Source organism: Carettochelys insculpta, chromosome 8 (genome assembly GCF_033958435.1).
Source record: "Carettochelys insculpta isolate YL-2023 chromosome 8, ASM3395843v1, whole genome shotgun sequence".
Taxonomy (NCBI): Eukaryota; Metazoa; Chordata; order Testudines; family Carettochelyidae; genus Carettochelys; species Carettochelys insculpta.
The window spans coordinates 23363032-23375953 of NC_134144.1; the positions used below are offsets into that span (position 1 = coordinate 23363032).

General features: G+C 51.9%; 1 protein-coding gene across 3 annotated transcripts in view; it reads left to right on the plus strand.

Moving 5' to 3' along the window:
* The window catches only part of TFPI (tissue factor pathway inhibitor), an 81739-nt gene that overhangs the window by 37786 nt on the left and 31031 nt on the right, over positions 1 to 12922 (plus strand). For all 3 annotated transcript variants that reach the window (XR_012646406.1, XM_075001295.1, XM_075001296.1), the window contains exon 3: positions 161 to 361. Coding sequence is in view for 2 of the 3 variants with exons in the window: in XM_075001295.1 (XP_074857396.1) it covers positions 161 to 361 (201 nt within the window). In the remaining variant the exon portion in view is untranslated. The remainder of the gene's footprint in view (positions 1 to 160; positions 362 to 12922) is intronic.

Below are 12922 nucleotides of genomic sequence, written 5' to 3' on the forward strand. Positions count from 1 at the left end.
ATCTAGGAGCAAGGGCAAGGGGCAAAGAACAAAATAGGATGATTTTGGGGCAAGAGCTATAATCTGGGCCAATGTTTAAATCTCTACTGCTACTGAAGAAATTAAACTGAATTATCAAACTAACTTTAGTGTCATACTACCTTTCTCCCCACCACTGTAGGTGCTGTTTTGCCACCACTGAAGCTAGGAAATTCAATCTGTGCCTTGAAGGCAGATGATGGTCCATGTAAAGCAATATATATAAGGTATTACTTCAACATTCAAACCCAGCAGTGTGAGGCCTTTCAGTACGGTGGCTGCAAAGGCAATGAGAACAACTTCATCACACTAGAAGCATGCCAAGAGACGTGTGTGGTATCAGGTAAGTGTCCTTTTTCCTGTCCTCCTGTGTGTCTTTTATATTCATTTGGTGTCTGGTGTCTTATAAGCAGATTGTGAGTTCCTAAAAGCAGTGACTGTTTCTTGTGTATATTTCCCAGGACGATGCAGCCTCCTGCCTCTAGGGGGTCTCTCAGTAATTGCTTCTGGTGTGAGCCTGTAGAGTAGCATGTGCAGCTGTGGCAGCAGCTTCATTTTTCTAGGACTAGAGTAAGCTAAGCTATAGCTGGTTTGGGTACATCTGCTTGATCTGTAATCACGCCATGGGCTTATAGTGTTGGCATACCCCTGAAAGAGAACTTGGACTGCTATGTTGCAATTATCCAGGTTTCCAATGTGTGTTTATTCAGTGAACACTACCACATCTTCACTGTTCTGGCACCTGAGAAAGATAGCACAACGATCGCTTAGATATCACAAAAACCAAACAGTTCTGCAGCACTTTAAAGACTAAACAAATTTATTCATTAGATAATAACCTTTTGTGGATAAGACCAACATCTTCAGCTTCTGTCACAGTATCAAAAATAGTCTCAACGTTAGTCCTATTCCTGGGTCTCTGTCAGGGTCAGTCCACTAGGACCCCTGAAGGGCCCTGTTGCCCTCGCTGGGGTGAGGGATGGTTGGGGGGGGGAACCCAGCCTCCACCCACTCGTGCTGGGTTCCAGCCCGGGGACCCCGTGCAGCTGCCAGTGGGAGGACCTGACTCCCTTAGCACAGCAACTCTCCTCCCAGCCCCAAACCCACCCCCCCAAAAAGGGCAGGAAGAGCCAGGGGAAAAGAAAGGGCAAGAGCCCCACCCGCAAGGCCAAACCTCCCGCGGCGGCGACTCTCACCCCAGCTGCTAGAACACCCACTGCAGCCTCCCCTTCTTCCTTCCCCCCTGCTCCCTCCACCACTCCTGGGGGCCCTGACCTCTCAGCCCCCAGGTTGTATGCCCAGGAGGTGGCCGCCGCCCCACACCCTACTTCTTCCGCCTCCGCCGGGATTACCATCCCGGACGGTTGCGGCCCCTTCCCTGCACTCACCAGGAAGCATGGAGTCTGCTGTCTCCTGGTGGCTGCCTCGCCCCATGTGGAGACCTATGTGCGGGCGTTGGCACGGGTGGTGGGGCCCGCGGCCGTGGTGGCAGCCTCCCGGATGTTCAGGAAGATAGTCTTCTTCCTGGCTTCAGAGGCCGCTGCCCGGGAGGCGGTGGAGAGGGGCCTGGCGGTTGAGGGCGTGCATGTGCCCCTGGAGCTGCTCGAAGACCTGGGCGTGCAGGTGGTTTTCTCTTCTGTCCCACCCTTCCTTCCCAACTCTGCCCTTCTGCCATTCCTCACCGCCCTGGGCCAGCCTTTGTCGGTCCCGAGTCCCCTCTCAGTAGGCTGTAAAGACCCCGCCCTACAGCACGTGCTTTCCTTCCACTGGCAGGCCCATGTCCAACTGCTGCTGGCAGCAGCAGAAGGCGGGGTGGCCCAGGATGGACTATACTGGTGCCCTATCAAGGGGCCCAATACCCGGTCTTTTATACTCTGGGGGAGGCCTGGTGCTTTGTGTGCCGGGCAGCGGGGCACGTCCAGAGGAATTGTCCCCTGGCCCAGCATGAAGAGGAGCCCAGGACCTCCTTCGACCCGGGGGGGCATCAGCCACGAGATCGGTGGCGCCCTGACCGCGACAGGCCCTGGGACCGCCCCTCCTCCTCTCATCGCGGACAGATCCATTGCCGCTCAGGCGTTGGAGGATGCCCAGCTGCATGGTGCCGGGCAGGAAGAAGCAGGCGCCGGCGCCCGAACAGGCATGAGAGCCAGGCCTGCGGAGGAGAGGGAGGCAGGGCTAGTGGCAGGACCGGAACAGGGCCCATCCCAGGGCGGGTTGTCCCTCTCCCTTGCCGCCCTGCCCCTCCTTCCCTCCCTCCCTCCTTGTCAGCTCTGTCCCCTGGCCCCTTCTCCTCTACTGCCCAGCCTGCCTCTTCGGAGGGCTGGGTACTGGTGGGGGGGGGGAAGTGGAAGAAAAGGAGTGCACGCGCCCGGCACCGCACCCCATCAGAGGAGGGGGTGGAGGTGCCGAGCAAGGCACTAAAGAGAGCTGCTAGCCCCGATCCACCTGCCGAACCCCCGGCTACCAACCATCTGCTGGGGGCGACGGAGGTCCCTGCAGCAGCGGCCAAAAAAAGACAACATCCCCTCTGCCCCAGAGCCAGAGCCCAAGGAGGCTGAGACGGTCTTTTCTGCGCCCGTGCCCTCCTCCAACACCTCTCTGGCTGCTATCCAGACTACTGCTGCGGAGCTCCTGGAGCAGGTGGGCCTCAGCCTCGCCCTCTTCTTGCAAGAGGTCGAGGCCCTGGGCCTCACCCCGGTGGCCCTGAACGTAGACGGCCTACTACTGGAGGCCTGTGGGCTCTCCATTCACTCACCACCACCCTAACCCTGCTCCTCCCAACCCACCACCGAGCCCCCAGGTACCACCCCCCTCTGCTTTGGGACATCTCAGGGGGCAACCCCCCCTTAACCAGGAACGACCTCCTGGCAGAGGTCGGCCTGCCCCTGGACACCCTGGAGGAATCAGCGTTTCCCCTGTACCCCCCCTTTGCCCCTAGAGCTGAAAACCCTGACATCCGCCCCCCAAACCTGTTGGCGCCTGCCACCGAGTGTGCTGGCACCTCGCCCTTACCCCCCCACCACCTGAAGAAGCCCCCCCTCCTGAGATCCCTTCTGTTCATATCCCCGCCCCTGCCCCCACTTTAGCCCCACCCCTTGCCACCACCCTCATACATTTTCCCAGCCAATGCCCCACACCAGAACCTGCAACCCTACCCCTTCCAGACCCTCCTTTTTCTCCCCCCACCCCCCATGACCCTTCCCTTCCCTTGATGATTTCCATCCGCCCTACCCCCACCCCTCCTCTTGACCCCTGCCCTCTCATACCCGCCCCCAAGGCCATAACCCCTCAGGAGGCCCCCCTTATATTGCCCTCTCCCAGCACTTCCTGTGCTGCTCTCCCTCTGCCGCCCTCATCCCTCCCAAAACCAGACCCCAGTCCCCACCTCAATTGTTTCTCTGGCCCTGGGGCCCAAAAGAACACGAGGCCGACAGGTACTCGAGACCCCGAGGCCTCGGCACCCCACGCACTGGCAGGCAAGATGTGCCAGTTCTTGGAGGACATTTGCGGATCCAAGAACAAGGTTGCTCTTGCCCTCCAGCGCTGGGGGGAATTCCACTCCATCTTAGAGTCCGTGAGGGCCCTTCTGAAGGAGGGCAAGGGGACTGGGAGGAGGGACACCACAGCTTACCAACGGGCCGCGGCTTCCGTGATGCCCTCATCACTTTTGGGGTTGGTCATGGTTTGCTGCATGGCCCCACGGGAACCGTCGGTGCTCCCTCTGGTGAGGATCCTCCCCAGCCCTCCAAGTGGTGCCAATCATCTTTGCCACTCTAAATGCCAGGGGCTGCGGGTCAGGTCTCTGCAGGGGCTGAGTGCTCTCCTTCCTCTGGGAGGGGGGTACTCGGTCACTTTCATACAGGAGACCCATACTACGCCAGCCGCCGAAGCCAAGTGGTGGCTGGAGTGGGGAGATGGGGTCTACTTTAGTCACCTCTCGGCCCACTGGGCCGGGGTTGCGAACCTGTTCTCCCCAGACCTGCAGCCCGAGGTGCTGGGGAGTGTTGAGGTTGTGCCGGGCCGCCTGCTGTATCTCCAGGTGTGGGTGGAGGGGCTGCCTCTCCACCTCATCAACATCTATGCCCTGACACTCGGCCCAGAGAGAACACCCTTCTTCCAGCAGGCGGCAGCCTTCCTCGACGCCATTGATCCTCGCAAGTGCCTGGTCCTTGGCGGGGGTTTCAACTGCACCCTCGAGAAGCGGGACTGCACGGGGATCGAGCAGTGCCAGGCCGCTGCGGATGTCCTCAGGCAGCTTCTCAACCATCGCTCCCTGGTGGACGTCTGGCGTAGCCACCACCCGAACGAGGAGGCTGGTTTCACCTACGTCCGAGTGGTGGGCCATAAATCCGTGCACTCCGGGTTGGACCGTATTTACATCTCATGGCACCATCTCTCTCAGGCCCACGCCTCCAGCGTGCGGCCAGCCCCCTTCTCGGACCACCACCTGGTGGCCGAGAAGGCTTCCCTCTTGCCGGGGATCAGCCTACTGGCATTTTAATAACAGCCTGCTGGAGGACGTGGGCTTCGTGGCGTCCTTCCGGGAGTTCTGGCTGGCCTGGCGCAAGCAGCGGCACGCTTTTCCCTCGGCGCAGTGGTGGCAGGATCTGGGAAAGGTGAATGTGCGGCTCTTCTGCCGCGACTATACTCGGGGGGCCAAATGGCAGCAGGATGCATTGATAGGGCAGCTGGAACGGGAGGTTCTTGCGCAGGAGAGGTGTCTAGCTGCCAGCCCCGGAGATCCATCCCTCTGTGTCACGTACCAGGAGAAGAGGGACGAGCTCAGGGCCCTCGATGTCCTCTGGGCAGAGGGGGCCTTGGTGAGGTCGCGAATCCAACTGCTTTGGGAGATGGACCGTGGCTCCCGCTTCTTCTATGCCCTGGAGAAAAAGAGGATGCCAAAAAAACACATCCTCTGCCTTCTTGCGGAAGATGGCACCCCTCTTACAGACCTGGCGGAGATGTGCGAGAGGGCTCGTGCCTTCTATGCCACCCTTTTCTCCCCGGATCTGACCGGCGCCAACGCCTGCAGGGCGCTTTGGGACCAACTCCCTTCGGTCAGCATGGGCGACCGGGACCGGCTAGAGCTCCCTCTCACTCTAGCCGAGCTCGGAAGCCCTCCATCTCATGCCCACCAATAAATCCCTGGTCATGGACAGGCTGACTGTGGAGTTTTACTGCGTGTTTTGGGACATCCTCAGCCCAGATCTGCTTAGCATCTGGGCCGAAGCCTTGCAAAGCGGGTTCCTCCCCCTGTCATGCAGGCGGGCTGTCCTCACCCTGCTACCTAAGAAGAGCGACCCCCGCGACCTCAGGAACTGGCATCCCATCTCGCTCCTCAGCATGGACTACAAGATTATTGCTAAAGCCATTTCTCGTCGCTTGGGGTCCATGCTGCAGGACGTGGTCCACCCCAACCAGACCTACACTGTCCCGGGCCGTACCATACTCCACAATCTGTCTTTGGTCCGGAATCTCCTAGAGCTTGGGTGTAGGGACGGCCTGTCATTCACCCTTCTGTCCTTGGACCAGGAGAAGGCATTCGACAGGGTGGACCACAGGCATCTCCTGGGCACCCTGCGGGCCTTCGGCTTCAGGCCTCGCTTTGTCGGGTTTCTCTGGGTGCTGTACGCTGCCTCGGAGTGCATGGTCAAGCTCAACTGGACCCTGACCGTTCTGGTCAGCTCAGACAGGGATTATGACAAGGCTGCCCGCTCTCAGGACAGCTCTCCACCCTGGCCATCGAACCCGTCCTCTGTCTCCTTCATCGAAGGTTGACGGGATTGGTGCTTCCAGAGGCAGGGCTGCGGCTGGTCCTGTCGGCGTATGCCGACGACATGCTTCTTGTGGTTCAGGACCCGGGAGACCTGGTGTGGTTGGAGGCTTGCCAAGCTGTCAACTCAGCAGCCTCCTCCGCCCGGGTCAACTAGGCCAAGAGCTCTGACCTGGTGGTCAGGACTGGATGGCAGATGAGCCGCCTCCCTCATGCGCTTCAGACCATCTGGTGCAGCGTGGGCCCGCTGTCCTGTCTGGGTGTCTTTCTATCCGCCGCGCATCCCTCTCTGCCGGAAAACTGTCAGGACTTAGAGGGCAGGGTCGCTGAGCGGTTGCGGAGGTGGACGGGGCTGCTCCAGTATCTCTCCCTACGGGGGAGAGCACTGGTGCTGAACCAACTAGTCCTGTCCATGCTCTGGCACCGCCTCAGCACCCTGGTCCCACCCCCGAAGTTCCTGGACCAGCTCCAGAGGTTAATCCTGGAGTTTTTCTGGCCAGGACTGCACTGGGTCCCTGCAGGGGTACTCCACCTTCCCCCAGAGCAGGGGCTACAGGGCCTGACTTGAGTGCACACTCAGGTCCATGTCTTCTGCCTCCGGGTCCTGCAGGGACTCCTCAACACCAACAGTGCAGATAGTCTGGAATGGAGTACGCTGGCGCACGCTTTCTTCCGCCGTTACTGAGGGCTCCGATATGACTGGCAGCTCCTTTACTTATCCTGGAGAGACCGTCCGCAAGGCCTCTCGGAGCTGCCGGCCTTCTACCAGGACTTCCTCCACACTTGGAGGCTGCTCGCAGCCTCCAGGTCCTTAAGGGCCGCCGTGGGGGAAGACCTCTTCGCGGAGCCCCTGCTACGCAACCTCCGCCTTCGTGTGCAGGCAGCAGTCTCCCGCGCTGCGCCGGAAGTTGGTGCTAGGTGGAATCACCAGGGTCGGAGACCTCCTGGACTACAACCGGGGGGACTGGATGGAGGCCCTGGCGCTCACGCGGAGCATGGGGCTCTCCACCCTACGCTCCCCCCGACACGTACTTGAGGAGGTGAAGGGCGCCCTGCCACCCACTGCTCATATCTACCTCGGTCGGGTCCTGCCAGAGGGTGCGCCCTACCCCCACTCTCACTCCTAGCCCTCCGGACCTCTCCATGGGCCCCCGGCTTCGTGATCCTGCCTGTCCTCATCCCCCTCCTCCTCCCAGCCGGCTGCATACCTTGCAGCCGGTCCCCTTCTGAACCGCGCCTAGACATCTTCTGTACACGCTCATGCTTCACACGCTCCATTTCCCCACCCTCGTGTCCCACCCCCACCACAAATGGCAGGACCTCTTACCACTGTCAGAGGGTAGGGAGTCTCGGTGGGCCAGCCTCTACTCCACCTTGGTTCCGCGGCCCACCGGGTACATCAGCTGGAGAATCTCAGACACCTGCACCTTCTGCGGCATAAAAGAGAACCTGGCGCACACCTACGTTGAGTGCGCCAGGCTGCAGCCCTTTTTCCGGCTTCTCCAGAACCTCCTCTTGAGGTTCTGGCTGCACTTTTCCCCACACCTCCTCATCTTGTCACACCCTATCCACGGCCCCACAAAGTCGCGAGACCTCCTTGTCAGCCTCCTCCTGGCTATGGCCAAAAGGGCCATCTACAAAACCAGGGAGAGGAGGCTGGCAGATGGGGCGACCTGCAACTGTGGGGCCTACTTCCGTTCCTCCCTCCGGTCACAAATCCGAGCAGAGTTTCTCTGGGCGGCATCCACCAACTCCCTGGACACCTTCAAGGAGCGGTGGGTGCTGTCCTGGGGTCCTCTGCTTGGTATCCCCCTCCGGCTCCCTTATTTTAAACCTCTGACCCTCACTCCCACCCATTTTTTTTCCTTTGTTTGTCCCCCGAATTCATCTGGGACTGGTTGCTTTTCGTAGGTCCCCCCTCGCTGTGAGAGGGGCCTTTTAGTTGTGGGCATAGCCTGCCCACTCCCCAGTTTCCCAATATGAGGCCCTTCTGCTTGTTTTGGCTTCCCTCACCCTGGCCCTGCCACAATATGTTTACTCAAGCTGTAATTAGACCCTAAGTGTCAGGAAATCTTCTGTCTGGTGTGTGAAGAGTTTTTGAGGCAAGATTCTGGGTAAAGTTTCCTGTGTAAAATCAGTTCTAGAGGAAGAACTGCTCTATAGGTATTGAGCTGACATTGCTGAAAGATACATGCCTCTGTCCTGAGGCTGGTGTAAATAAAATTATTCTTAAAATATACCTAGAATCACATCTCCTGCTTCTCTGACTCTCAGAAGGTAACCTTAAAGACCATAGACATTTGTTGCTGCCGCTTGGCAAAGAGGTACAGTAATAATTACCTTCACTCATTATTGTTTCTCTGTAATGCCTATGATTGATCAGGTTAACAGTTCACATGAGGTTTCATCAGCTGATAGAAACAAAATAATAAGATGCCTACCAAGATACACATTTAAGATCCCAAATATTCAGCTTTGCTGTCATCCTGGTTGAAATGTGCATAGTGTTTACTCTGCTATTGAAAAGGAAAGGAAGTTGAATGGCTTGATTTGTTTTTGAAGAACTGAGCACTTTTATATTCTGATCCCTTCCAAGGGACTTGTAGGTGCTCTACACCTTTAAAAATTATACCACAAGTTCGGCATAATTAGGAAAATTCCTCATACGGCATATTAAAATCTTGTTATCAAGCACAGGAGTCTTTTTGATGTGAAGGTGGCTTATCCCCTATGCCCTTGTTTCATTTCTCATATATCTCAGCAATCTGTGGCTGGAAAATATCACTTTATCTGAATTTGCTCCTGAAATGGGATATTCTAAGGAGGATCTACTACAGAAATATTTAGATAGTAAATGCATTTTGTAATAACAGATCAGCTTTATTATAAGCAGAGCAACTTAAACTGTTTAAAAAGCAAAACTTATATAAAAAGGCCTTTGAGAAAACAATGTCAGATTACTATTCTGTAGACGAGTTGATGACTTTTTTGTCGTCTATGCGGTCGAGTATATAGAGAACATCGAGTCTTTTATTAAATAATAATCAGAAAATGTGCAAGGATTCTCCTACAGAAGTTCTATAATCTTCCAGAGTGAAGGATGCTGTTACATCAGGAAGCTACTGCCCCCTCATGGATTTCCTACAAATGATTTATGAATCCATTAAGATTCCAGAATCCACATAGTCCTCTGGTCTCAACTTGGAGTCAAAAACCCCTGTGCTGCCTAGTTGCACAATATGGCATTAATGAGGCCACAAAACCCAGTGACATAGTGGATTAAGTTATTCCTAGGCAGAGTAATGCACAGACAGTTTGGGACAGATTTATAACTAAGCTGTCTTGTCTCTGTGGGAAGCAATCTGAGGGTCCTTCCAGTATGTTTCTGTGCAAACATCAGTGTTGTTTAGTTTGTCCTCACCATGTTCAGAGCATGCACCTGTCACAGGGCCTACCCATGTCACTGGAAATATGCTGATGTACATCAGGCCTGCACTGCAAGATAAAAATTGACCTCTTGAGGGCACTATGCATCATCTTTCATACATGGCAACTTTTCTCCCGTAAAATAAAATACTTTAGCCTGGAAAATCAGTTAGAAACCTAGAAGTGTACAATAAGAACTCAAAAGACCATTTCCTACTGTTCTGATCCAGAGGTGCTGCAGCTTTATGCAGAGGCAGTTTGCAATATTGTGCTGTGTGTGTGTGTCACAAACTAGATGCAATGTCCTCTGTCACCAGTCACATCTAACACTTTGGAATCTGTCCCTAAGGCCTGTGGGCTCTAAATGACATCTTAAATATGTCTCCAGGGAGTCCTAGAAAAGATCTGTGTCCATATAAAAACTGCCAAGAACCATGTCACTAGCCCAATGCCGAAGAGCAGCTTCATGTAACCATTTTCCCCCTAAGCGTCAGAATGATGTATCGGGGAGAAGGGAGAAGGTGTGCAGGGCACATCTGGTGCTAATGTGTTTCTTAGCACTTATTGGACACAGTGCTACTCATTGTCATAGTTGCAAACATTATCTAATCCTCCCAAAGCTCCTAAGAACTAAGCACCATAAATAAGTAGTCTATTGTCTCTTTATTATAGGTAGGGAAATAAAGGTAGAGAGTTTTACACATATTCAAGTCCATAAAATGAATCTAGGTCAAAGCCAAGATTGCAACTCCGGGACTGCAGTTTCAAAAGAAATGTTTCCTTAATGAGCATCGGCGTAGGCATAGGGATAAGAAGCTGGATTTTATTCCAATGGTTTGCTATGTAAATACCAGGATGTCATTTAATTGCTTTGATTTACTTTCCCCATATGTCACACAGAGGTGAGGATTCCTACCTCGTGGGTGTGGTTTGGCTTAACTGGGCTGAATTCATGAGCTAAATTCAGTAAATTAAAAAGAACAAACTCTCATAAATGCGTAAGCTCAGGAATGACATATATGCTAAAGTACGTTAACAGATACAAATACCAATAGTACAGATTGCATCCATTTGCATTCACTGGGTGGGAAGTTATATGCTGAGAGGGCAGAAATTAACAAAAAAGCACCTAACAAGAAGGTTACGTTAGCTTACACTCTCCTGTTAATTCCTTTCCCTCCAGCTGCTTCCTTTGATTCTCCTAGACAGAAAACTGTGCTCATTTTGTACACACACTGAATGCCAAATCAGTGCAACTTATGCTGCTTACACTCTTTTTCTATCAGTCTCACAGGTTTCTGCATTTGGTATTTAATCAACTAGAACATCCCGGCCTCAGAGTAAACCATCTGATTCCATTCAAAGTCAGAGTATGAATTTCAAATGGCAGAACCAAAGTGGGTTTAAATAGTTTTTTGAAAGATTTTTTTTACATGGATTCTTCATAGATGCTATCATGTTGCACACGGAGGTACCTCTGCGACATAGAAATTTCACTGCAACATTTCAGTAGTTAATTGTGAATATGATAATCACTGTCACTACTAATTTTTCATGTGCAAGACCTTTCACTGTAGTTTTCGTGACAATGGACTAGATTAAGGCTCTGCTCTGTTGGCTTCTGCTAAGCTCTGTAACTGAGCCTCCAAAGTGGAAATTCCTCCAGGCGAGAATTTGCAAGAGCAGAAAGCAGCCTAAATCTGTTCTCAGGGTTTCAGAAGTGGTTTGCCCTGCATTTACCCTTGTGTCCCTGAGGTTAAAAAACTAAGGTTCTGCCAGCAGTAAGTGCACGTAAGAATGATGTACCCCTCACAAAAAGAGAGGTGTTCTTATGTGGCTGACAGATGAGATACTCCATCTGCTGGTCCAACAGATGATTCTATAGCTGGTAAGGTGATGTGAGTCGGCTGAGGTCAATAAGGCTGTGCCCATTTGCCTCCGTTCTAACTGGGGTCATTAAACTCACTGGAGAATGGTTTTTCAGGAGGTTGGAGAGGAGTATTGTATTTATGTCATATTTTTGTTGTCCAGCCATGTGCCCAGAATTATTTTTCAGATGTTAATACACACTTTAGCAAAGACTTTCTCCAGTTTTTCTCTGTGCCTTTTAAATACGTTACTATGATTTTCCCTATGTATTTCAGAATTTATTAGCATACCAAAACAATGTACAGTTCAAATGGATTTTATCTTCAATTTTTATGATAATCATTTTAAGAAACTGCCTGACTGAGGAGAGAGATTGTTCATGGCAGGAATTCCAGCAAGGACAGGAGTTCAACTCAGGTGAAACTGGGATCTCTTGATCCAGTACACAAAGCCAGCACGAGTAATTACATCCCAGTCCATTCCCACTTCTTATGTTTCCTTCCTTGGCTGTTCCAGACTGCCCTGTCAATCTCTCTCACTGTTTGTCCTATGCAGAATTCAATCTTGGGGGTTCACTGTGGAATAGTTAATCAGTCCTTTTTCACTTTGTAAAAGTCTGTCTCAGTAAACTCTAAAGTATATGTTTATATTCAATGGAATTACTTTGCTGCTGAAAGTTAGACACATTCTTAAGTACTTGGGTGTATCAAGTCACTGTATCCTGCAAACGCACAGGCTATGTCTACCCAGTGTGCTGCTGCTGGCAGGGTCATGCACGCGAGGGCAATCGACAATGCAAAGTTTTGTCAGGGACAAGGAGCTCTTGATAAGGGGGGGATTTGGTCAACAGAACCCCATTTACACAGCTTGTTTTGTGGTGACAGAAGCCTCTGCCAAGACAGTGATCACGCAAGAGCATGCAAATGAAGCACATGATTTGTAAATGAGTACTTCATTTGCATTCGAGTGCCCTCATTTGCATGACCCTGATGGTAGCAGCACACATTGTAGACTTAGCCATAATGTTTGTAATATACATGTCTATCAGTCACAAATAACAACTATTTTTGTCGCAATTAAAGCAGTATTAATATAAATTTTAAAAAGAAAATACATTAGTCAAATTGTATCATTCTTATTTGGTATAGATCTTGTATATTTAACTACCATTCTGATTTTTAGATGAAAAATTTTTCCTTTGCAATCATATTCAGAAATTTGTGTCAGGGGGTTAATTTAATTTATCACTCCAGAAATTGCTTTCAATATTTATTATGCTTTTTCATGCAAATGGACAGTTTTAATTGCAGTAACTGAAAATCAAAGGTCACGTATGTATTTATCTTGAAGATCTCCTTTCTCCTGAAAAGTTATACAAAGGGAAAAACCTTTGTTTAAAAGAGTGAAAGGAAAAGACATTCTTCCAGGTTAGTGTGGGACATGTGTTGGGCTTTGGTCACAGCGATCCCCTTATAACTGTCACATGATGTGCTGAAACACAACTGTGCCAACACATCTGCTACCAGGGGGCCTCTCAGCCCTCTGGCTTGCTGAGATAGGGCCTTAGGCCTCTTCCAGCACTGGCACAGACATGGGAGTCACAGCTGGCAGCAGCATGAGCTCAGCTCAGCTCTAGGGAGGCTCAGGTAAAGGGATTAGCTGCAGCACTCAGGTGCACAATCTTAGTAGGACCTGAACCACAGACAAATCCAGCTTATTCTAAATAAAGTTTTACAAAGAGCAAGCTCATATTGTGCACCTTCTTTTTTATATAAAGAGAAAGATGCACAGCTGCTTACTTCCCTGCTCCCAGGTAACAATTACTCATAACAAAGA